At 37.4% G+C, this 27,442-nt stretch overlaps 1 protein-coding gene across 1 annotated transcript in view; it reads right to left on the bottom strand.

Annotated features, from left to right (window-relative positions):
- The window catches only part of RELCH (RAB11 binding and LisH domain, coiled-coil and HEAT repeat containing), an 85,220-nt gene that overhangs the window by 50,022 nt on the left and 7,756 nt on the right, over positions 1-27,442 (bottom strand). The window contains exons 2-8 of the mRNA XM_086469576.1: positions 17,153-17,242; positions 7,645-7,716; positions 7,481-7,536; positions 7,257-7,370; positions 5,175-5,378; positions 4,992-5,083; positions 3,712-4,020 (exon numbers count right to left, since the gene is read on the bottom strand). Of these exons, the coding sequence (XP_086325702.1) occupies positions 3,712-4,020; positions 4,992-5,083; positions 5,175-5,378; positions 7,257-7,370; positions 7,481-7,536; positions 7,645-7,716; positions 17,153-17,242 (937 nt within the window). The remainder of the gene's footprint in view (positions 1-3,711; positions 4,021-4,991; positions 5,084-5,174; positions 5,379-7,256; positions 7,371-7,480; positions 7,537-7,644; positions 7,717-17,152; positions 17,243-27,442) is intronic.

Raw genomic sequence — 27,442 nt, 5'->3', positions numbered from 1 at the left:
TCCAAGGAGGATAATTCAGCAGAAATGTTCTCAGAAAACAGTTACTGGATGGACCATTACGTAAACCAGGCAAGCAGCTGCAGCACCATCCTATTTTCCCCAGTAATGACAACTCCCTCCACCTTATCTGAGGCCTGTATCTAGATGCTAATGTAACACTGCCTCATCCTCTACGCTTAAAAAGGAAAAAGAACATTTGTCTTTCAAAACATGCACAGAAAGCATCTCATCCTATATTATCATCTGCTGTTTGAATCCTTTAATGACACTATATCAGTTTAAGGGAGGAAGCAATTCCTACTCCTTATATGGAAAGCGGTATCACCTTTCAACTCTTAAAAACACTCTTTTGTGCACCCAAGCACACAAAACCCTATGCACATGCAATCACATGTATGGACATATACATTTTTATCTAACAGATTGAAACATCACACTATTTACAGTAAATACATCATTATTTACCCTTTTCTAACCAAAAAAAAAGCACATTAAGAATCTAAGTTCCTACTTAAAATTGTTTAAACTAATCCAGGAGGATATGGAGAAATACACTAGAGTAGCTTTCCTCTTCTGACTATTTGCAAAGTATGGTAAATAAGAATTTGTTTATTACTTAAAATCAAGTTTCCTTCTTCAGTCTGGGTTTTTAAAACATGTTTTAAGTTTTAATGAAGTAAGTTTGTTTTAATTCAAATCAGCTTGGTTTTGTGCAAGTTACTAAAAAAAGTTACTAAACCACTCTGATGGTAGCCAGTTTTAAAGGACCTCTGTGTAACAATATGTTAGTCCTTATTCTGTAGAAGTATTCTTGAACGACAGATTCACAGGCTCTACTCAAGGCTTTAAGATCTGTTCACACTGGGAGAACAGAAGCAAGCATTGCAAAGCAGTGGCTGAACATTAAGAGAGCGGAAAGCCTTGGCCAGCCCTTTGCCCAGGCTGTCCTTCACCTCGTCATGCGTTCTGCAGAATGTCAGATCTTTCCCCACTTGAAACCTTAATTACAATCCTACGTCAGGGTAATGGTCTATCCCCATTTTGCAGAGACTGAAAACTAAGTGTGACAACATGTCACTGAATTTCCCTGTGGGTTAATTAACAGCAAGCTCTGGGCAGCATGGAGCCCATTATGACTGCTGGCTATATTTAGAATCAAGAAAGCTTCTCCTTGATGAAGTCTAGTAAAATCCTTGATGGCTATGCTGGACAGAAATGATGACAGACCCAGGTCTCTTGCACATAAATCAGTGGAAAGTCTTTTCAAGGGCCAGCAGATGCCAGTAGTGAAGATGTTCAACTATAAGAAAGCATGATGAATACATAAACCCCACACTGCTATTCTATTCCATGTAACATTGGAACAAGAGAGTCAATTTACTGAAAAAGTCAGGAGTGACTGCTGTATATAGAAAACACCTTCTATTTGGTGCAAACTACCAAACACTCAAATTGAATAAATACATGTGGTACAGTATTTAAATGGCTGCTACTGCTTTCTACTGCAGTCTGTTAGACCAGGCATTTTTCCAAAGATGGCCATGTCCTCGTTTACGGGTATGCACAGACAGCTGCTCTGAGTGCAGTCACACAAAGCAGGCTCACTTTCCATCTGGGAAAGATTTATGCCAAGAATTCACTCTCTAGCTACAGTAATAAAAATCTTGCCTTTTAGCACAGAGTCTTAGTTTTTAATACCTCTTCATACATTCTGAAGAAATTGTAGTAATAGTCTTCTACAAACAACCTCCGCTGGACTGAAATAAATAAGTATCCAGCACTTCCATCATACTGCTTCTCCCACAGATCTCAAAATACTTAACAAATAATATAATTCTTAATGAAAAAATTTACTGCATTATTACAAACCAAGTGCATAATCCAGGATGAAAATTTAGTGATACAAATCTATAAAATACTGTATCAGATATGGTTTCCTTTGATCCTTCACTGACATGTTAAGCCCAAAACTCAGTACAAAAATAGCTACATATTACACACGCATTACTTATTTCTGCATTTGAGGGGACTTCTGCAGTTAACTCAATGTGGATTCAAGGCTTTATTCAATTACTTTTCAAATAAATGCACATGAAGTTATAGTTAAAAGAGCTGTGAGCAGCAAACCAAATTCTGTTTCTCTAGAGACTACTGTCATGAATCCCACTGGAGACCTTCATAGTTCCTTCCTCACTCAGTCATCTCATTCTATTTTGATTCCCATCCTCACTATCGCCAAACTACCAATCCAATATTCATACACTTAATGCCTCCCAGCACTCCCGATTACTCTGAGCAAAAAGAAACTTGAAACAAGCCACAGATGAAAGCAGGTAGACAAGTTTATAGTAATTGATATGCAACAGCTATAAGTTTTGACTATTACATAGTCTAGATATTCAGCTAAGATATGAAAGAAATTTAAAAAAAAAATCTGGAAAGCTTAAATGGAATCACTGCAAGTTTACCAGAAAAATCTAAGCTGAGTCTTACTTTCGTATTGAACACTAGTATATTCAACTAGGAGAGAATATATTTGTAGTATGACTAAGGTACTGCATTCAGAAACCAGAAGTCTTTCCTCCTGTTCAATTCTAAAGTTAACATATCACGGAAAAAGTGCCCCTGCCCCTACGACTCAGTGCAAGTAGTTCAGGAAATCCAGAGGAAAGAGGATACTTAGGGCTTGCAGGATAAGATAATTACTAGCAGGGGTGGCAACTTCTTTTTCCTCCTCCCCCCCGCCAGCTTGTATTTATTTTCTGTCTGCAGAGACTAACACACATAGATCTACTTGGTATTTTCAAATGGAAGATAATTCTAGAAACATATTACTGTATCACCACCAGCAAAAGAATGCTAAAGGAATTGACAAAATACAATGCAGAATGGCTACCTGCTCCCCTAGGAACAGCAACGGTAAGCCCATAAGGTGAGCTACTTGGGCATCTTCATCCCCAATGGTAATTTAAGAAGTTGTACATACTCTCATTAAGTTTGTGGTCTGTGTTACTCCTGATGGCTACACTGGTTTCTCTATTACATAATGAACATGTTACTTGCCCTCTTCACTAAAACGTTGAGTAGACTGGAGAGGCTTTCCCAAGCACGCTCAGACACACAAACTCAGTCTCCATGTAATAACAGAACATACTTTAATTAAAAGAATCATAGGTACCCAGTGAAGACTTGCCCCAAATTCAAAACCCAAAAAGCAGAATGTCATCAGATACCCTTTCTGTTCATAAAAAAAAAAAATCATACAGCTCTCAGAGTCTAAGGGAGTTACACACACCTACATAGGAAAACTAAAAAATTTCCCAACCACTCTTCAAACAGAAGAGATTTCATTTTGAAATCAAAATTTAAAAGACAATGGAAACATCCTGTACTCCCATTCACCATTCTGATTTTAGCTTTTTTTGTTGTTGTTGCAAGAAACGGGATTGGTTTTAGAAACAAGTAGGAGATTAAAAGAAACCCTTATACTTAATACTAAGAATGAAGGTTTGTCAAATGCACTCATTCCTAAAAAGATGAGGAACAATATGAAAATATCAGCATTGTACCCTAAAGGTATGTTAAGTCTCTTATTTGCATTCAAAATACAAATGATCTATGAATTCTGCAGAATTTTACTATCAGAAAAATATCTATCCACTTTACACGAATTTTTAATTAAAGCATTCCAGTTTAAAACTTATCACTAACCTATTGGGTTTATCAAAGTGGACTGCAGCTTTAGTTGATGGAGCACAAGAGGATAATTTCTCTATTTCTTTACGGGGCACAGAATTTAGCGTATCGTCTTTAGAAGTCCTTGAATCCACATCAGCTGATAAAGAAAGGCTTGTTTCCTCAGTGTTCCCATGTTTATCATCATTCTCAGAGCTCTTGATATCCAAGTACCGTCCATTGTCCTCTGAGACTGTGAGAGGCACTTGTTTTAAAGGAGGATGAGGAGCTACACCATAAACCGTAGACACAGCAAAGTTTTCATTCTTGAGAAAATCTATTTCACTAAAAAAGAAAAGTAAAGAATGAAATATTTTTGTAGCTTTCATGAGAAGGTTGCTGGAATCATAAGACTGAAGCACAGAAATAAGGACAACATACTGAAGAGCTCCCTCTTCAACTCCAGTATGTTCAAATATTCCTTTAACAGAAATAACTTATATCATACAAGCTGTTCAAATGAGCACTACTTTAAGGGAGTTCCTTAGTCAATAATTAGTAGTAGAAAAAATGTTGCAGTCTGAGTGAGCAAATCAATGAAATTAAGTGCATAACAATAGTGTTATCTGGTCCTGGCTGAAATCTGAGCACTGAGACACAAATTGTCATGAGACAGAACTCTGAGTGTCATGGTTTGAGGCTGGGCAAAACTTAGAATACTGTAGTGGTGAATTAATATAAGCTGTCCCACCTGGCTTTGAAATGGTAATTATGCAAGTCAATAAAGTCACTTAAAAATTATGCACTTGACCATATCTTGTATTGGTGTATCTCTTCAAAGGACTGATATCTTATAGCTTACAGAATCTTTTCTTGTTGTTAAAGAAACTGTCATTTCTACTAGTCTAGCTCTGTAGAAATAAAACCTGTGTTGAAATAAGTTGTTAAAACAAACATCTTTCTAACAGTGTTTGCAAGCTGTACACACCATAGTGCTAAGGAGCGAAATAAAGCTGTTTGAATAGAAAACCTACACAAAACACATCAGAACTGATTCTGTTTTCAAAGCAAATAAAGTTGCACTGAAATAACAAAACTGATTACAAAATTAAGTGATGTAGGTAATAAATGGGAAATAGTCAGTTTGAAGTCTCTTTCTTTTTCCAAATCAAATATCATGTATTAAAAAGGAAAGACTTCCCTGCTTTGAAGAACTCGTAGTAGTTTAAGTTGTGTGTTTTCATATATGTGCTAGAAAAACACTGAGAAGTTATTCCAACATTTATCAGCAGTCGAGCAGATTGATAAGTACATACCTCTCAAGTCTTTGGATTTGTTCCATCAAAGACCATTTCTCACTGTTTAACACACTAATTTGATCTTCTAATTTTTGCACTATTAAACATTGCTAAACACAAGACAGAAACAAAAGAGTTTAGTACAATAAAGTTAAGTAGTACTGCAAACAGCTGAAACATTTCTTCTTTGCAGTCTCTTACTTCTATTGACTGTGGTGCTGTTTCAAATACAGGGACGCTCCCAAGTATAGGAGTAGCAGCCTCTAACTCATCATCTTCTACACCAACCGATACATCCACCATATCTCTTGCAGTAACATGATGGTTTCCAAAGTCTCGATAGAGTTGTAACAGCTCAGGAGGTTTTGGAATGTTCAATCCTACATCATCCCAAAGTTCAAAATCCTTCAAAGGAATAAAAGAAACTAAAGCACACAATATACTTCCTTTTATTTTCATTTCTCTTCCTCATTTGACTGCAGGTCATACAACAGCAAAATAATTGTGTCAAGATTGCATTGTAGTAAAGTAGATAAAAGCTTAAATCAGATAGTAAGAAACAAAAGCAGAAAAAGGATCCATTTCATGACCCAAAGCAGTTTCACCCTAAAGGGAGCTCTAGGTAATGTACTAAAGAGAGGACCTTCCAAAAACACACAGATCACAACTTATGTTTTTTTCTGGGAAAGTGAACACTTCTCAGAATCAGATAGAATGTTGATCAAATTCTAGCAGAAGCCAGTGCAGCTGATAGAAGTCTTTCTACTGATAGGGGTATTGTTTTTTTCCTGTCTCATTCACAAGTACAGGTGTAATTTTCCAGAAGCAGACACTCAGGTAGCTCTGTAGATGACTGACAGATGGGGTGCATATTCTCAGTGAAATCTGGATATAATTAATTACCAAATTATTCGTGCAGAGGTGTAAACAATACTAGGCTCTCCTGTCTCAAACCATTACTGTATGTCCTTCCTTCGCTCATTGACATGTTACCATCCTATCATTACAAGATTATTCCACACCCATATATAAAAATAAGCACGCGCACTGTTATACAGAAGATGTGATCATCTCTTTAATGACATTAAATTTCAAAATTTTTTTAAACTTTTTTCCTACTGTTCACAATTTTCACTGTATTTTTCCCATAGTCTGTTTACACACATTTATTTGAAGAAAGATTCTTTTCTGAAAGAATGATGTGAATAATCTAGAAAGAAATGTGCATTCTATATGGTAATTACAATATGTTCATATTTACTTTTTAGAATTAAGAACTTTCACAGTGGGTTTGTTTTTTTTTTGCTAATTGTCTCACAACACAAAACATTTTCTGTTGAGAACATATAAAAAGTAAGGATAAATTATTCATCTTTTCTCTTTTTGGAGCTTTATTCTCACAAGTATTTGTATAAAGCCTAGCATTGTTAAACTCAAATCTTAAGTGGATGATCCAGAAATTTTATTTGACAATACATTTTCCTTACAAATTAGGATATGAAATTGTAGGAAAAATAAAGGAGGACTAGTTATGGATACAACTCGTTGAAATTCAATATTTAATTCTTCTGGCAATGTTCTAGTTTTGTGCTGAATATATACTGGATGTTCTGTTCACATAGTAACAGTCAGAATGTAATTATAACCTTCCAAACACTGAAGACATTAAAGATATTTTTCCCATAAAATGCAAGCCAATAGGGACATAAAACTGATCATCTTAAGAAAAATGCATCAAAACATAGCTATGTTTCAAAATATCTAAGATAAAACCTTATTACTGAGAGCTTCTCCAAGACTGTATTCAATGCCACAGTACAATTAAGTACAGTCGTACACATATATATGCCCTAGAGAAGACAAACAATGAGTATATTGTATATCCTGCACAAATCAAGTGAGTATGATTTACGAAAAGATTACATTCAAAATTTTACTACATCCAGATCCTTAAGTTCATCTGAAAGGGTGTTCATTAGAATCCAGGAAAGTCTGTAAGTACCTATAACTCACAGTATTTTTCTTCTTGTTTTGCTTCCTTTAAAGAATGCAAGCATTCTGTCTCCTTCCTACAAATTTTGGGAAAATACACCTCAAAGTGCTTGCATTTTCAAACCATGCTTTATATATGAAAATGCTCACTAACATATTTAACTCTTAGAATACTCTTATGTATGAAGTGAACTACATGCACAGGAAATATCATTTAAGTTCACTTGAGTTTATGACAAGATCAGAATACAGAAAGCAGTCATGTAAAAAAGCCACAAAAAAAAACTTTACCTGATCATGATTTTCATCTGAAAATGTTATAGATGTAAGCTTGTAACTATTCTTCAATAAAAATTCATTAACTAGGAAGTTTAGAGCTCTTTTCTCAAGAGGTCTGATTGGCTCCTGGAAAAAAAGAAAACAATGCACTACATCCTTGGTTCATCTTCCTTCCAACTACAGAAGCGTATCAGTCTTAAAGTCCATGCAAAGCTCAGCTATCACCAGCCACCTACCTGAATTTCAGGACTTGATTTATAATTTTTTCGTTCCTGCAAAGGAACTTCATTTTCTGGGGAGGAAAAAAAAGTAACTAAATTTTACTCTTTCACACAGGATGAGCTCAGCTACTTCTACATTGTTCAAAGTAGAGACTTAAGAAAAGGTTTATGTACACCACCTGCAGCCTGAGTCAGGTTGGCTCGGAGGGCCTGTATGGTCTCCTTGGCTTTCCGTAGTTCAAACTCCAGGACTGGACAGGGATTTGGATTAAACACACACAGGCATCCAACCAAGGCAAGGGAAACAAAAATAAAATATAAAAAGCAAGGATGGGTGTGAAAAAAAAATATACAGTTTGTATTAAACAGAAAACATGCAATCTTTATGGAACTTATGAATACATGCAGCAGAGTTGGTCTGAAAGCAAACTGGTGAACATTTTCCATAGTTTTATTTGCCTTAAATTAGCTAAATCAAAATTTCAAGCTGTCTGACAAGGACTTGCTGTAGGACTTTGGGGTCTTTTTTTTCTTCCTTGCTTTTAACTACATATTACTGGGAAATGCTTGTTATTCCTTCTCCACTCTTACAATCCGCTGATACTGTCAAACCTTTAGATTTCTTGGGGCAAGGGGAGTATGCAGGCAGAGGACAGACCTAAACAAAGCAAATACATGCTGGCAGCAGAGGAAGCTGTCTCCATGTAGCAAAGCTTAAACCATGAAGTGAATGTACTGTCCCATTGAGAGTGCAGGTTTTTTTCAAAAATAAAATTACACACTGAAATTTCAGTAGTTTAAATGGCAGAACTTGAAACAACTTATTTTGCTACTAAGAATAATCTTGCTTTAAATCTCTATTTAAAAATAGTGGAGTTTTAAGAATACACTAGAGTTGATGAAGATTTCTAATTTAGTTGACTACATTTAAGAGATGCACAAGACCAAAAAAAGGCAAAATACGCAGCTCTCCTATTGTACTTACAGAGAGGCTTGAAACAAAAATGTCTTTCCTCCATTATTCTTAAAAGTTTCCAGGGATTCTAGACTATACAACACTTTCAATGATCTAGAATCAGCTTTAGAGATTCAAAAATATGTAATTCTAGCTGCTGTTATCACCTGCTCCACCTACACCCATCCCCTGGTCACTGTTATGTGTTTCTCATGTTGAAATGTTTCCTCCAAAAAGTGCCCATAGTGCTTTGCTTGCACTGGAATTTATGTGTTTTGATGTTAAGGTCATATGCATACTGTTGCTTCAAATTTTAAAACCCTGTACCTCTGCAAAACATATAGTAAATGTTCTTTTTACAGCCATTTACAGTTAGAGCATCTAAGGGAACCTATTTAAGGAATTATCCTATAATTACATGCATTTTATTAATTCTCAGATTAATCTAATCACACTTAAATATACAGTTCTGAGAAAGGATTCTTGTACTTAACTAGAAGAGACAAGCACAGAACAGCTACCATACTGAAGTGTTAACTAATCTAAATAGATTATCTAACATTTACTTTATTCCCATGTAAAATTTAAAATGTTGTAGCTCCTTTTAAAAAAATATTAATGAGATTTTTAATCATTGCCTGGAAACCATTTAACATGGCATTTTGAAATATTTACAGAGGACAATGCATGGCAGAAAATCTGCAGTGCCTCCTGCTTCTAAAGAAATGCTACTGAAGACTACAAATAAAGCTGTTTCCTCTTTTGAGCATCTGTTACTAAGATTATTTTGATAATTAGCACACATGGAAAAAAAAGATTCACTCAGTTTGCATTTATCCATAAAAACTGAAGGAGTTACTACAGTACACCACATTTGCTACATGAAAGTAACTTGTTTGATGCACAGAATTTTACTGCAGCAATACAAAAGTGCAACTGAGGATACAATGAATAAAATATGTAAAATCTCTCTAGTATTCAGCAATGCTGATCTGCAAATACTTCTGTGCAACAAAGTTAGAAAATGCTCTTGTAGTAAAGTGTCTAATAATTTTAGCACTTCCTTGCATTTGAGTTACTAATTCAGAGTTACGTTTCTAAGTTGTAAGCTACTAATTTGTAAGTTTTTGAAAATTATAAAGAATTCAAATTAAGTAATTCTGATGGAAATGGCTATGTGCTAACATTTTATTCTTGTAAAATATTTTCAAAGACCAGAACAGTTGCAGATCAGGAGTGCCCTGCACTAGAATGATATAAATAATAAAAAAAAAGTTAGAAAAACAACACAAACTAGAAAAACTTAGGAATCCCATTAAGGAAAATAGGAATAAGACATATCTGAAGGCATAGAAAGCCATAAAACTCATGTCAGACAAACCCATGTCAGACGGCAAGAATTCATTTTTAGTGAACTGTCACGATGCTGAAAATTCTTAGAAGCCATTAGGACTTTACCCATTCAACCTCATAAGAAGATTACTCTGCTGCATGTTTCTCTGTATACAGTAGAAGATTCTGGACATAGTATATTCGAGACGTTGTCGCTTCACAGCATGTCACAACAGTCACATAATCCTTCTGCAACACAGCATTGTTACAGTTGTACCTCATATCCTAGTCTTATTAATGCCACCATTGTACTGCCACCATACAAACCTTGATGCACCTAAGTCAATCAAATTTAGCTTTTATTTGGAAAATTTTGTTTGCAGGGCTTTTTTATATAAGCATAAATATTTGCAAATAGCTACAACATAATTTCAGTCAAATTTTATATTATGGTTAAAAGCTCTTTATTTTAGAAGCTATACTGAAATGCAATCTTCTGCCAACAAACGTAATGATTTTTAACTCAACATGTCTACTGAAATCAACACTGGAAATCCCTATTTGTTGATGATATGACATTCTCTTGAATAAAGCAAGCAACCTCTAATCCTTTTCTTTCTAAGCACTGTCAAGTACTGACTTTTAAAATAAGTGACCTGACCTCTCTCTCCCCCTCTCCTTCAGTTGTAAAGCTTATGTGCCTTACAGAATTTGAGACTTCAAAAGCATTGATAAAGCCAGCTGAAGTTTAACTTCATGCTTGACTGAACTGATAACATGTATAACTCAACATAGTACTTGATGAAAGGAGCTGACATTCCTTAAGAACAATGCACAGAAGACTTTTGCTGCAGACAGCCTAGGAAGGAGAGAATCAAATTGATTCTCCTCTACATCAGGAAAGCAGAGAACAGAAATTTAGAGTTCCAAGGCTGGTTAATCTTCCTACAAGAAAAAGGCATTTCTGAACAATCTGTTTCGCCTTGTGGCAGAAAACTGTTCTGATTTTAAGTGTCTCTCTGCTTTTTCTTTTTATAAAGAACTCAAATCACTACAGCTACCATTCTGAAAAAAAACTACTTAAGACTTAAAAACGGCTGAACCTTTCAAGCAAGCAACAAAGCATCAGACGAAGATTTTGAGATTCTCAATTTTTAAACGTTTCCATTTTCATTCAGCTAATCTAATACACCTTAAGAGAGAAATGCGTATCAGGAACGGATTCTCTGCTCAGCTTCAGAATTTAAAACTGAAGCTTTCTCAAGGATCTTATTCTGTTCACCCACATTTAATGAAACCATGAGTTACTGAACCATAGATTGAGAAGTTAGCTTGTGATTTGGTATATTGAACAAGTTGAGATCTATAAGAACAGCACTCTTGTTGGGTCAAGGCCAAAAAGTTGAAGAAATAAACAGTACTTTTAAAAATTTTCAGTACTTGCTTTTGTATAAGCAGTATTTTTTCCCATTATACTAGAATATCACACTCTATGTATGAATTATCTTGTCAGGCTCTGCATACTTCAGTATAAAGCACTTCTGACAATAGTAACAAGGTAGCTTTATGTTGTGAAGCCACTATATGCCATTCTGGCATTTTCTTTTAGAAGTAGCTCTCCTCTGAAGCACCAAGGGCCACCTGTGCTTATTTAACTTCCCTCAAATTTGCACATACTGTTACAAGTTGTGTTGTTGTTTGTTTCTTAATAGTCATTTCAAATTCTTCCTCCTTGTAAACGTAGAACTCTAGATGTCCTAAATTATGCCCTCTACAACACGTATGACCTCCCATTACATTTGATGAATTTGTTGATACATTTTGAGCCAATCAGAAGAAATTTAAATTCTCTGACTGTAGCTACTATTATGATATACTTCAAGACTTGGGGTTTCTTAATTCCCACTTCCCCAATACAAGTCCTAAGAAGAAAAGAAGTGACAATATTTACAGCATGAAACATTTCAGGACATAACACAGAGAGACCTGAACCAGAAAGTTGTACTTCACCACGAGATGACTATCAAGCTACAAAAATTATGATTATGGTTTCACTAAGGGCAAACAGTTCCTGACAAATTTGGTGGCTGCCTAGAATGGGGTTACAGCATTGGCTGATAAGGGAAGAGCAACCGATGTCATCTACCTGGACTCGTGCAAAGGATTTGACACTCCTTGATTGACATGCTTGTCTCTAAATTGGAGACACATGGATTAGATGGATGGACCACTCGGTGGATCGGGAATTAGCTGGATGGTTGCACTCAAAGAGCCACGGTCAACAGCTTGATGTTTGAGTTGAGACCAGAGACAAGTGGCCTTCATCAAGGGTTGGTAGTGGGACTGGTGCTGTTTAACATCTTTGTCAGTGACCTGGACAACAGGGTTGAGTGCACCCTCAGCAAGTTTGGTGATGACACCAAGCTGTGTGGTGAGGTCAACACACCAGAGGGAAGGGAGGCCACCCAGAGGAATGATTGACAGGCTGGAGAAGTGGGCCTGTGCAAACCTCATGAAGTTCAACAAGGCCAAGTACAAGGTCCTGCACCCGGGTCGGGGCAATCCCCAGTATCAGTACAGACTGGGTGATGAAGAGATCAAAAGCAGTGCTGCAGAGAAGGACTTGGGGGTGCTGGTGGACAAAAGGCTGAATATGACCCAGCAATGTGCGCTCACAGTCCAGAAAGCCAGTTGCATCCTGGGCTGCATCAAAGGAAGTGTGGCCAGCAGGTCGAGGGAGGGCATTCTCCCCCTCTACTTTGTTCTGGGGAGACCCCACCTGCAGTGCTGTATCCAGCTCTGGGGCTCCCAGCACAAGACAGACTCGTCTTGTGCTCGAGCAGGTCCAGAGGAGGGTCGTGAAGATGATCAGGGGGCTGGAGCACCTCCTCTATGAGGTCAGGCTGAGAGAGTTGGGGTTGTTCAGCTTGGAGATGAGAAGGCTCCAGGCAGACCTTGTAGCGGCCTTCCAGTACTTAAAGGGGGGCCTACAGGAAAGGTGGGGAGGGATCCTATCAGGGAGGGTAGTGATAGGGTGAGGGGTAACGGTTTCAAACCAAAAAAGGGGAGATTGAGATTAGATATAAGGAAAAAATTCTTTACTGTGAGGGTGGTGAGGCACTGGCACAGGCTGCCCAGAGCAGCTGTGGCTGCCCCCCTCCCTGGCAGTGTTCAAGGTCAGGCTGGATGGGGCTTGGAGCAACCTGGTCTAGTCCCTGTCCATGGTCTTAGATGGTCTTTAAGGTCCCTTCTAACCCAAACTGTTCTATGATCAGCGTAAGAGTTCATAAGCAAACTAACAGAGAATTTATTCTAACAGTGGGAAGTCAAGACTCGACTCATTAGCCTCATTAATGCTTTTAAGTTAATGAGACAGGACCAGGTACAGAGAAGACCTGAACTACAGCAGACTTGTCTTCAGGTTCAAGAGAGACTTGGAGACTATCAACATGGAAGGAAATTAAGGAGGCTTACAACTTCTTAACACGGTTTAAGACAGGAAATGGGAAGACAAAACCAGACTCACTTCCAGGATGAACAAACTGATCACACAATGTTAGTAACTGATTGTTGTGTTACAGATGCTTTTTGTGTTTTGTTTTCGTTTTGGTTGTTTGTTGGTTTTTTTAAGATTCTTTTCTGGTATTGATTGCACACAAGTAATAGGACTACTAAAAAATATTTTTAAAAAATTCTATGAAAAGCAGAAGATGCAAACCTAAGTCTAGATTAATGAAATCCTCATAAATAATCAAGTGGTTTTTGAACTTCTCTTCCCTTCAAATCCTCACAGGGACAGTATTTTATTCTGCTAATCAGAGGTACATAGTCTACCCAGAAATTAATGCAAATGCAGGGAGGTGAGAGGACACAAATGATTGAAGTTGAGTTTGATTATGAGAATTAATTTTATTATCATTAAAAACACAGCATTGTGTTTCTAAAATTATCAGATGCACAGAACAGTAGATGTCAAAGGCAGGTTAGCAATACTAAACATTTTGAATTATGGAAAGTAGGGGTTTTAGATCACAAACATATTCATACATACAGTCAATTTAAAATGTGGCAGAAGATTCGGTTCCTTAGACCAAATGTCAGATGACCTATTTACACCAAATGCTGTGGGTATTTGACTAAGTCAGGTGTACTCTTATTCCACAGGAACGGAACAAGTTTCCCATTCTCTGGCTGTTTTATGGAAATTAATATTTGGAGGAGGTTTACTAAGCCTAATAAATCCTTCGGTACTGACTTTATCTTAGCATCAACTGTTTCAGCACTTCATACATGAATTTAGATTCAAGACTCCTTAGTCTTAGAAAACAAATTGTATCCATCTAGTAAATTGCAAGCTCTAGGGATGCATATATTTTTTCAAACTCTTTGGGGATTACAAATATACTATCTAACTTGTTACACAGCTCTCTATATTTATATTAAGATCAGGTAGATAAGGAAGAAAATTGATGTTTTCTAAATTGCAGTTAGTTTTGTCATGCTCAGCCGCATCCTAACTGGGTTTTGTGACTTGCATCTTTTCAGTCAAGCTGATAAGAACATCATAGAAGAGACTCACTTAGCTTCCTTTCATCAAATTTACCAAGCGACAGATTTCCTTTGATCAGATTTCCCAACTCTTCAAAACATGTTTGCTTCTAGGCCAAATTTTGATTCTAACGCCAGATGGAATGAACTGGGCTAACGGATCTGAAATACTGAAATCCATCTCAAACAAGAGTCAATTTATTTCCAGGAATTTTTGTACTGGTAAAATGAAAAATATGGCAGCCAAGTCTAACACCATCCATAACGGAAAAACCAGAAACGTGATGGCTTTGAATGGTATACATGCCCATTTTTTGATTTGGTGCTTTCTGACATTGCCACGGTATAAAAGGATTCATAACTGCATATGTTATAGCTTCAGTTTTTAAGCCCTTCTGACTCTGGGCCAGTTACTTTTAGTGACTGATGTGCATTTATTTCCTGCCCTTCATTTGACATTTGACCAGGGAATTGATATAGAAATCATGAGTTCTGTCCAAACAGTAAAAAACCAACAATAACAGCATGAGAAAGGCATTTACAAAAAGAAACTATTCAAACCTCACTCTGAGAACTATCAAAAGAAAATACGATTATCAGATCATGGCCTCAAGCTTTCACAACAGATTACAATTTTAACTCCCAAGCATCAAAGCTCTTCACTGAGAAGAAAGAATATGAGAAGAAATGAGCAGGATGGATTTCCAGTTATGTTTCAAAGTGCATTTGCAGCTAAGAACTACTTCAAAAGCAGAAGTGTTAAGCCAGAGTTTGCTCAAAGGAGGAACCGGATATGAAGAGTTTTTGAAACCTCTACTGACATAATTTTTTTATGTCCAAATTAACTACTTACCTGTTTTCTGAAGTTTATTGCTTCGGTAGATTGTTTTAAACAGAATTGAGGCAAAAGATTTTAAACAATTATAACTGAACCAGAACTTAAAGTAGAAATAGGATATTTTGGAAAACCTGGGAGTCTTTACAAATATCCAGATATCTGGTCTTGCTTTGTTCAAGTTATGTCACTTTTAACAACTCTTCTAAAGGAACACAAAAATGTAAATATACTGCTATATAACTTCCTTGTCTATTACATATGACAGTGGTCAATTAATATACTGTAATCTTAAAAAAAATCTCTATTTTAGGATGTACTTAATTAGATTTAATGTTTATGATATAGTAATTTCATACTGAAGTAATCAATGTTTTGCCATTAATGTTCCATTGGAAGATTTATGGTTCTACTGAATGTCAATTCTGACCGGTCTTTACTTTCTATAAGCATCACTAATCCAATTCAGTTACGAAAGACAGCTCCAAGCAAAGATCAAGCTAGCTCTGTCAGTAATACTATTGCCAAGAAATATTGACTAGAAACAGGAAAAATCTACCAAGGTAATGAAAAAATTAAAATATTCAGAATTTGTTTGTTTCTTCCTTGTATTCCAGGACACAATTCAGAAATACTTGTGTTCCTTAAACACACTTCGTTTAGAAGATTAGCTGTGTATTTACAACTATTGTCTCCTTGAAACTGACTACATATATCAAAAAAAGACAGTAATTAAACAGTAATAAGAATCTGGAAGTTTCCACACGAATGGAGAACAGTAAGTACCTATAGTTCCAAACTAGAGCACCAAAACACCTGAATTTGCTTCATATCCATGAATTTAATCCAGCCCTTTACCTCCGAAACACTGTCCACGTAAGAAAAATGAGATTTTCCCAACACTTCTGTTTCTTCTCTCTGGGTCAATACTGGTTGCCATTTCAGACTGACCAAGAGAGGAAACTGAAGAATCAAGATTCTTTACAGAACTATGTTTCAACAGCCTTTTCCTTGCTTAAGAACATAACAATGTTTCTGCTAGGATGCAGTGTGGTGGTTCAGAGCAGAGACAACAGCATGGAAGAGAGACATAGCAGCTTGCAGTGTTTCAGGTTTCATAAAACTAAACTATGTGAACACAGGTCACAGCATTAATATCATGAGCTCATGAAGGTTGTCAAACAGTATTAACTGACAAGTAGTAAACAGTTCTGTAGCAGTTTCTAGAGAGCTTTCATCGGTTTCTCTACAGAAGCTGTGAATAATTTCATATCCGAACTTAGAAAAAAGCCTGGATTAGAGAAATATGGTTCACATGCAAAAGAGACTATTGTACTTATAAAATTCAAATATAAGATAAAAGCAGTCTCTGCCTTTGGTATCTCATAAATCCGGAAATTAAAAATGCCACAGGGTCCTAAGTTCAGAACAACTGCAAGACGCAAAAACCCCTGTCACTTCTTTGAAACAACCTTATACAATCAAGAAATCAAATGGGAGAGATGAAAAGCACTACAATTAAGATCTGTAGCAAAGATTTATGGAATCGAGAAATTCCCAAATTTACGCTGGGTTTGGTAATGCTCATTTGATCTACACATAAGGTATATTTAAGAGATGTCTTGCTACAGATCTTTACATCAGAAAGCTATCACTCATAGTGACTACTATACAGATTACTACATAGAATACTTTAGCATATGTTTCAGCAAAACAGTAGTAGTCAGTAGGCAACGTCAAGTCCTATTGTCAAAACCTGGGCACAATTTTCAAGTATACTGCTTGCTTCTATCCTGGTGACATCTGGAATCATACAGAAGTACACCTGCCTGAATATTTACAGTACTTATAGTAGAAGTGTCTGAAAAGTAATTATTATATCATTAAGTGACTAGTTAAACCACCACAGTGAAATCTTATCTTCAGGAATGTTCATTTGAACGTACTTATACTAGAAACAACAAGTCACAATGGTAAAGTTAGCAGTCTGTGATTTCTAAATCACACAAAAACTTACCTGCTACTCTTTCGTCTGTTTCCCTATTGCCATCATCAGAGTATCTTGCAAAATCTAAGGAATCAAGAGTACTGATGCTTCCGGCACGATCTTAAGGGTGGAGGGGAAAAAAAAAAAAAAAGGTATCAGAAAAAAAATCCTGAAAAGTTGCCTGGCTTTGATAGAAGTCAAAACATCTTGTCATTTCAGAAACTATAAATCAAGGGCTAAGCAAGTGTTCTGCAAGACTGAAATTTTACTGCATTTTCTAAAAGTCTATCTCTAAGTAAAGAGCATGTCAGTAGATTTTAAAAAAATACAGCTTTACAGCAAATTCAGTGAGCAGACACTAAGATATTCCCCCTTGCTCCCCCCCAAAAGGCAGCATTTCTACCCTGTCCACAGCAGCGGAGGAGCAGTGCAGCACTTCCCCTTTTCACAAGGGTCAGGGTCCTTTGCTTGGACACACAGGTGAGCACCCACAAGAGACCAGAGGTACAAACTGTTCTGCCACAAGTTTCAAGCAGTTCAGTTCCCATTTTACAGAAACCTGAAACTGACCCAAATACGCTACTTCCTTTTCCCTTTTTTAGTCTTTTAAGGTGTGTTAACATGACCAAATACTTTTCTACGCATCTCCTGACCTAGGCATTAACTTCAGTACATACCCACTTAATACAACATTTACCAAGGAATGCATTACCTAACAAAATTCAAGCAAAGCAAGTACAGTTCATCCTATTGCAGGTATAACATTCACACTCCAGAATTAAATTATTAATTTAAAAAAATTCCAGAAATTCAGTAACCAGAATAAAGTTTTAATCTGAGCTTGACATTTTTCACTTCAGAGAAATAAAAAAATAAAATCAAACAAAATGCAATTTCTATAATTTCAAGTCTGTTGACACACATTCACCTTTTTATTAGAAAAATGCACAAAGGAATCACTCAGTGACAGAACCCAAAATAAATAGAACATGTTCCTAACACAACTGAACATGCAGAAATTATATTAAGTAACTTATTATCTTTCCCATCCTTTTGAAATTAATTTCTAGGTAGCACTTCAGAAATAATTTTAATTACATTAGAACCATTGTCACATTAACAAAGAAGAAATTATATAGAGCTGTCAAAAAACCTTATAACTGTCAGTGGAAACAGAAGCAATTTCATCACTTGTCAGTCAAATTCTGTCGTGACTTACATCACTGAAAGTATTTAAATCATAGAATAGTTTGGGCTGGAAGGGACCTTTAAAGCTCATCTAGTCCAACCCCCCCGCAGTGAGCAGGGACATCTTTAGCTCGATCAGGTTGCACAGAGCCTTGTCCAACCTGGCCTTGAACACTGCCAGAGAAGGGCCAGCCACAACTTCTCTGGGCAACCTGTGCCAGCGCCTCACCACCCTCACAGTGAAGAATTTCTACCTAACAGTTAACTTCAATTTCCCCTCTTTCAGTTTGAAACAGTCACCACTCGTCCTATCACCACACTCCCTGATAAAGAGTCCCTCCCCACCTTTCCTGTAGGCCCCCTTCAAGTACTGGAAGGCTGCTAGAAGGTCTCCCCAGAGCCTTCTCTTCTCTGGGCTGAACAATCCCAACTCCCTCAGTCTGTTCTCACAGGGGAGGTGCTCCAGCCCCCTGATCATTCTTGTGGCCCTCCTCTGGACCCGCTTGAGCAGGTCCATGTCTTCCTTGTGCTGGGGGCCCCAGAGCTGGATACAGCACTGCAGGTGGGGTCTCACCAGAGCAAAGCATGGAGGAAGAATCACCTCCCTCAACCTGCTCGTCATGCTTCTCCCCGCACTCCTCACCCAATTCTGCATTATGTCAAAATAGAAAATTCATTACTTTTTTTATACTTTTGAGCCCAAGTTGTCCCTTAAGGTCTTGTGACACTCTCTCTATATACAGGCAAGCACTAGACTGAAATGAGAACACGCGGATTGAGACTGATTAAAGCATTTACACTCACCTGAAAAGCTATGGAGAATACTAAATTTGCCAACTCTAGCTGAGTTACACAGTATCAAAACTAAAGAGCCTGGCAATCCTAACTTGTCTGTTTTATAGACATAAAGCATATGATAGTATACAGTTTATATTTAATCACAATTTTTCCCCGTTACACGCAATGAAATAGACTGTTGCTCCTCAACAAGTCTCTATTCAGTATTTAGTTTTAAAACTCACTGTTAATTTCCAGGTTCTGGTCTTATCTACTACATTTTTTCCAGATATTAACCTGATCTAATAATTCTCTCTACGTTGTTCTATGGCATTTAGCAGCATAGCACATCATCTTTTTACAGCCTCTTTGCAAAATGGATCGCTGTGAAAATAAACCAGATTTTATATACAGGGAACCACACTTAGAGTGGTTAAGTTCAAAAGTAAACATGTATTTTGCATGCACAGTGTCAAAGTCTTCAGAACCAACTTTTCAAAACACCTAACAACTTCTTAAGTACTTCTCCAATTTATTTCATTGGGAGCTGCATGATCAAATTCAAGACTTGAGTTAAAGAAATGGACAACAACCAAATACAGATCTCAATGAAAAGCTGATGCGTAAGAAAAGTGACCCAGTCTCATATATAGCATTGCTACGACAAGAGCAGAAATACAACTCTGTTTCCTTCTGCAGTCTTGATATGTTCACAGCTTTTTTTTTTTTTTTTTCTTTCTCTTATGAAGCAGGTAACAGCGAAACAATGATCAGTTTTTCAGGTCAAGTCAACCACATCATAATTACTGAGGCATCCACAGCCGTAAGCAACAAAACCTTTTTCATATGACTAGTGGCACGCTTTAGAGGCAAAGGCTCTCCACCCACAACTGATAACAACAAACGAAGCCATAAAACACAAACTTATTTGCCAAAGCAGCCAGTAACTTCTTGAAAAAAATCAGTTCTCTAGGAAAAAGCAGGGAGTAATCAAAGTCTGTATCAGGATGTACACAACAGAAGCCATTTAAGGTCATACCAGCAGCTGTAAATCCAACAATTCACAATTCCTAACCAGAGAATATCAATCAGTTTTACAACCTCAACGGCCCTTACAGAAACTAAATAAAACCATGGGTTTTTATGATTTTAATGCCCAGAAACTGCCTTAATCATCACATCTACATGCACGGCAGCAATTTGTAGGGTTGAAACTTGTACATTCACCATTTAGATTTGTCCATATCATTACAGTGTTCATGATAACAGCAAACATCTGACACACTCTTTACATCTAGGTTGGCATTATAAAGACATACATATAACTGGATTCAGAGTGAGTAAAACAAATGTACCGAGAAACACCCACCTCATAGCCTGTTTCTTGCTACCGTTATTTCCCTCTCCCAGTAATGCTGACCCTCCTTCCCATTACAGAAGTATCTGCCCCAGTTATCATCATTCCCCAAGCATGCTGTCATTACTAAACCAAGCCAACTGGGTGCTAGAAGTCATCATGTCCACAGTGTCCAATTTGAAGGTAAGGTTTAAAATGAAAACTGTCTTTATGTATCACACTGGTGGAACCTGAATCTACCCAGAGAACTGCATACAGCTATCCAAATAAATGTCAAAGGAAATTAAATGGGAACAGAGACAACTGTATACACACAAAGGCTGAACAGTATCTTCTCAATTGAGTGTCCCACTAGATGATACATATTGCAGAACTCAATCAAGCTGGGAAATTATGGCTTCCATAACACAACTTTGAATAATGTAACAAGACTTCTACCACTACTTTGCTATGGGATACTGCCTTTAAAATATGTGGTGTGGCTACAGAAGCAGTTCCAGCTGTTAAGGTAAGAGGCCACCGGTGCTGAAGCATTTCAGCTGAGACCTCTCCTGGACAAACTCGCTTCACAGGCATCAATGAATCATCAGTGCTATGGTTATTCCCTGCCAAGTCCCAGCTACAGGGAAAGCCCAGTCACAGACACTGCTGCACTGCCACAGCTCTCACCGAAGCGGATGTTTCAAGCAGCAGGAAAGGAAGCGATGTGGGAGCTGCTCCCTCTGCATTCAGTGCTGGTATAGCTACTTGCTTCTGCTGCCCACCTGGAAAGACAGAGTTCCACCACGGCCAAGCTAGGCAAGGTCCACAGGGCAGCTCCACCCCCTTGTAGTCATCCTGCAAAGCTTGTCATGCCACATGGACCTTGCCTGTCTTGGCTACACTGCAGTCTCTGCCCTGAGAGGCAGCAAAAGGACCTGCTGATTCTATCAAGTGCTGCAGCAGCACTAGTCACCTGGATCTTGCCCCGCTGGGACTAGGCAAGATGAATTTTGGAGCCGTTATTGAACAACATATTGAAGCTTCTCAAGGACCAGAGCCAAGCACTGCACAGGAACTTAGTGGGTTTAAACAGCAAACAGGGATTTCTAATAAAGCCTACTAAGGTAACGGCCATGGGATAACAAGGTGAGAAGAGAAAGCTAAATGAAAGAGTTAATTGAAAATATTGCCCAGGAAGGTGAGGGCTGGCAAGCCTGCCAGATATCACCAACAGTAGACTCGTGGCACACAGGCGCTGCCCAGCAGGGCTGTGCCAGATTGCCCAAAGCTGAACAGTGGCAGGCCTGCCCCATTGCTTCACCTACCTAACAAGTCACTGTGGGGGTACCTGTACCTGTTGCCTCACTCCTTACCACCATCTTCATAGGCAGTCATCAGTAGAGATTTTTCTCCTAATACTAATGCCATCATCCAGAAAATTACAGAATAACATCTTATAACCTGAAATTTTATGCTTCCATAAAGAATGTACCCGCTCAACAGAGGATCAGAGGGTGAAAATGGTCCCTCCCTGCTGGCAACGCAACTGCCTCATTCACCAGGAAAACGAGCAGGGCTGTTTGAAGGAGAGGAATCAGCAAGGGAAGGGCTGTGCTCAGCCAAGTAGCTCACCTGAGGAATGTGAAACATCACCATTTTTCTGAGGTACAAATAGCTGTACTCCAGCACACTGAGTGGAAGTATTTCAACTAAAGCATTCAGAAAAGATAACTACTTTCTGAACTAAAACGGGGAAAAGAAAAAAAAACACCAAACTTTTTTAGGAAAACAACATATATTTCCTCACTTTGTTGTTTTAATAAAAAAATAAAAATCTTAAGATTTAATTGGCAAAGAATAATCAAATCAAAATCTTGCAGGGGAAACCACTAAAAAGTAGTAAGCTTTGGCTGAATTATGCTTCTTTTCTAGAAAAAAACCCCAGTGTGACAGCAGTGGGAAGCCATTCTGCTGTCATGATATGCATATTCTTACCAAAAGTCATCTCTGCATGGATTTTATATTTCTTTCTCAAGTATTCAGAGTTAAACACTTCTCTCTCTAATCGGCAATTCCTTTTCAGCAAAAGCTTTCTTAGTGAATAGTGAAAAGAATAATTGCTGACAGTTTCATGTTTCAGAAATATGGTAAAGCAACATAACAAGAACAGCTCTGACAAGCAGGTACAAACAACTCCAGAAAGCCTATCACTGCACTATGGAACAAACGAGCACCACAGGTGCATAGAAAACAAGTGAAATAGGCTCAGGCTTTTCATAGCTCATATTAACAAAATGCCATGTGATAGACTGGGACAGTAAAGGACAGCCTGTGTATAGTTCTTGTCTCTTACCTCTACCACTGGAAAAGGATCAACAAAATCAGAAAGCTGGGATTCATATTTGATACTCAAAACTAAGAAGTTTTTTTAATCCATTTGTTGAAAAAGGCAATGGTTTTAATTTCATTTGTGAAGTTAAAAATCAGGTTCACCACTACGTTTTGCTTATTAACTTATACAAGCTTTTAAAATATTGCTTCATTCCAGGCAAAATAAATTTTAATTCCTTTCTTCTTCCCAGAACGGTCATTTGTATGACACACAGATTTCTGCTGACAGCTTCTGTTCCCTAGGCACATTCAGCTCTTTCACTGGAAAGTGAGTAAAACCATGTAAGAAGAAAAGTTAAAAAAATAATCTCAAAATGAAGTGATACATCCTATTTCACTGACATATGTAATATAGAAGGGGTTAAGCTTCATTCACTCTGATGGCAAAACCAGTTTATTTTTACCAGGTCACCTAAAGGGACACCAAGAGGGACTATATTAGCTGCGGTTTCACAGTACATGAATTAAGTAGAAACAAGTTGCAGTCTTCTACAAAAACACATTATTAATAACCTCTACATGAGCATTACACTGTAAACCAGCTAAAAACATAGACAAACCAAGCAATACTACCACTTGATAAAAAGGCTCAAGAAAAAGATCTGTTGAATTTCTAAGATCTTTTAGAAGCTATTTGAATTTACTTTGGAAACACCTAAATTGATTTTAAGAATTACTAGTTGGTAAAGCAGCCAATAAGTTGTCATATTTTCTCTACGATCACAGGAAACCATATCATCAAACCATACTAACAATTAACCAAATGGAGCATCTTTCTTCCTCGAAATTCAAGGAGAAGTAATAACAATACTACACTTGTACAATACAAATTCATTTTGCATCTGTAAGTGTTCACTTGTACTGAAAAATACCCATAAACCTGAAACAAGACTGTTGCCGTATTTTAAACTGATGAGTGAAATAGCTGGCTAATCACATTTTAAACTGATCAGAAAAATAACTGACTACTGGAAATTTGGGTTTCATTAGCATCCATGTGGAACAAGACGCAGTGCAAAGTGAATCCTTCCCAATCAAGATCAAAGGAGTTTTCCACTGGATATTCCATATACTAGGAAAAAATCTTTCCCAGTGTAAGACATGCATTATGTGAATTATATGGTTATATAATTCACAAACAAAAGACCCGGAGGCAGACAGATCACACATATTAGAGGAAGAAAGAACCTTTTTTGGAGATAATAAAAGTGTATTAGTCTAGATAATAACTTACACCTATCATGCTATTACAGAACCATCACCTAGACTCTTCAGGAATCCATCCTCGCACATCACTATTTGGAGAAGAAAAAGCAAACGCTAGTTTGCATTAAAAAAAAGAAATCAAAAACCACTCTTTGAAGACATTATACCTGCTTGTTTAATGGTTCTACCTGTCATTTACTGTAGTCTTACCGAACAGGAATGATACATACAACAGGCTTGAAAAAAACTGTTACGGAACACTGTTCATGCCACTGGACACAGCAAAAGATCTATATAGAGAATTCTGAATATTTATCCCAGCAGAGCTCCAAAAGTTCTGCTTCTAGAAGCATGGACTTTTTTTTTTTCTTTTTTTTTTTTACTTTAGAAAAGTTAAAATGTTTTAACATTGGTGTTAGAAGTATCACACAATCAACTTGATCCGCCAGAAGTAATTTTATTTGATAATAATAACTCTCTTCACTGAATATAAATTTTCACTACACAGGATTTCACTAGGGAGAAACCTTAACAAGGCCTCTCAGTTCAGTCCCAGGTACAACTCTACTTGCAAACCATCTCAGGTTAATGCCTTCTAGCTTCTCCTGAATAAAAACAGACATTGGAAGTTATGTTAGTGAATGACTAAGGCCATCAAAAAGTATTCCTTAGGACCACCGTCTTGACAGCTGTACCTACAAAAGAAAAAAAAACCCAATAGGACTCCAGGATGCAGTTCTCTGCAGCGGTAGAAATAAGTTGCACTTCATTCTTGATCTGATAATCAAAAATTTGTTTTGTAGAACATTACTAAAACAGGGAATTGCTAAGGTTTAATTTTCTTACGAGCTAAAAAATGATAATTCAATCAACAGACATGCTAAACCTTAATACAGAGCAGTAAATTAGACTTCAAATGTTATGAACTACCATACAATGAAAGTAGCTGGGTACTATAGACATCGGAAAAACATGTAATTACAGCTGTATGTGAGAGAATTCAAGCAAAACTTCGAGATACTTTCTCAGATCCATGAAAAGTAAGAAGTGAATGCAAATTAAGAAGCTAGTGCAACGTTTTTCAACCTACAACCAATGGACTATTACTAAGACAAGCTTTAAGATAATGAAGGATATAGTTCCATGTAACTTTAGAAACCCAGAAGTTTTTCCTGATCAGTTGTGCTATTGTTACGAGTTGCTCTCCCTCCTCCCAACATACACATACAACCCTTCTTGCATGGAGGAACCTCTGATGGAAAAATTTCCATTCAAAAGAAAATCATGTCATAAGGAGATCAAAGCTGAAACTTTAAGGGGTCTGCAAATCAAAGGTTGGGCAAAAACCTTCATATACATCTGGAAAGGACAAGAGTACAACATATTTTATAGGGTACAGCTTATCTTTACATTAGGACATCCAACCTAATTTTTGTTCAAAGAGATACAGACAAACCAGCAAGTACTCTGAGAAGTTTCCTTAGGAACTATTCAGGTCTGCCATTTTTTTCCTTCCCCCCCCCCCCCCGTGCTACAGGTACAATAAAAGACCTGTTGAAGTTCGGTCCTAAGGAATATATATTTTAGCTCTCTTTCTGTTGGCAGTAAAGAAATCAGCAAACTGGGTATTTTACCCACCTTAATTATTCAAGACCTAGAGTAAACTAGCCCTTATGGACATGCAACAGAAGGCCTGCTCTCTAGTTCTAGAGATACTAGTCTGGAAAAGCACGTTCTAGAATAACTTGCATTTTCAGCTGTCCTGCACAATATCACAGGCACAAAACAGCAGAAGCCAAGGAAACTTCGGACAGAGACTATGGGAGAAAGAATAAACTTCCTCTTGTATTAACTTGCACATGCTTAAGCCCCATATTAGTACTGAACTGCACCTATGAGTATGTGGATAAACCAACTGGCAGGAGGGACAGCATTCACAGAAGATTTGGAATAATGTAAACATCTGAAGAGCTTTAATGGGTCCTTTCTACATTAAATCAAAGAATCAGATATCATTAATACTTTAACAAGTGATCATCAATTCGCAGTTTGGTTTTGTGGCTGCATTATGAAATAGATACGTTGTGCAAAACATATGAATAAATGAACTAAACTATTTAATTCCCCATAAATGATACTGCAAATTTCTTTAAGCCTTACCAAATTTCACAAGACAACTCTGGAGCAAAATTACTTTAAGAAGTCTTAAATGGCTGCTGCATTTAAAACTTCTGATACATTTCAACTTGTTCCAAGCTTACCAATACTGGAACAGCCACCAAAGCAAACTTGATCCATGGCAGCAGATATCTGATCTAGCATAACACCTTTATGGTAGAAACAGGCTTACGTATACATTTTTTAAACCAATTTGAACTTGCAGAGTAAATTTTACCAGATTAACACATTCCACATCACTATGCCAAATGAGACGGAACTAAGAGCCTTAAAGTAATTCATTGCAGCAGGCACTAAATTGTAAGCACCTAACCTATCAACCTTGTTTTGCAACTACAAGTGCCTCTTCTGCTCTCTCCCAGATGTTCTTACTCAATAAGACCTCCTGAATTTTCAAATTTGGTATGTTTTGAAAAGAAGACTCGGACAATCACCAAATGGAAAGGAAAGTAAAATCACTAGAATAAAATTAACTTGCAAGCTGTCAGAGCAATTCACTTACAAATTAGCTAGAACAGGCATTCAGGATGATCAGTTAACACTAGTCCATGATGGGCAACTCAAACCAGATTGAAAATAGACAATCAATACACTTACCTACTTCATATTACTAACAAGCTACGAAAGATTCATAGAAAGTATATGGTAGTAAAAACCCTAAAGCTACTTGGAAAAAAAATAACCTATGCTTGCTGGCCAAGACAGCTGAAAAAAATCCCCACAAACAACCACCAGGTATGTAAAACAAACACTTTGCAGACACACTGCAGTAAAATATATAACCCTCACTCCCATGACAGGCATACAGCAGAAGCTCACAAGAAAGATGAAATTACAAGTAGAAAATAGATCTTGCACTCTAGTACAGAAATAACACACACTCACTAAATCAGGTTATGATACAGATGCACCTGAGCTGATCTCATGGAGAGCCATACCACTAACATACTGTTTTGTGGGGGCTTCCTGCACAGACAGGCAGTATCCAAATTAGTCAAGTTGGAAAGAATTAAGCTGTCCCTGCACAAAGCCATTTGAATGTTGCTACAGTGAACACTGAGGTCCAGGTGCATATGACCTTGGGGAACGCATCAAACCCAGCTTGGCTCCCTACGTACGTGCTGCAGTGTGCTTGAGCTACCAGAGCTTCCCAAAATGAAAATGCTATGGGAGAAGTACAGCACGGAGGTACTTCTTCCAGCACAAGACCCCAGCTGGCTTCAGCAGAAATCACAAAGCAT

This window comes from Leptosomus discolor, chromosome 8 (assembly GCF_034619465.1).
Source record: "Leptosomus discolor isolate bLepDis1 chromosome 8, bLepDis1.hap2, whole genome shotgun sequence".
NCBI lineage: Eukaryota > Metazoa > Chordata > Aves > Leptosomiformes > Leptosomidae > Leptosomus > Leptosomus discolor.
The sequence above is the reverse complement of the archived record's forward strand: the minus strand, read 5'-3'. Positions and strand labels throughout refer to the sequence as shown.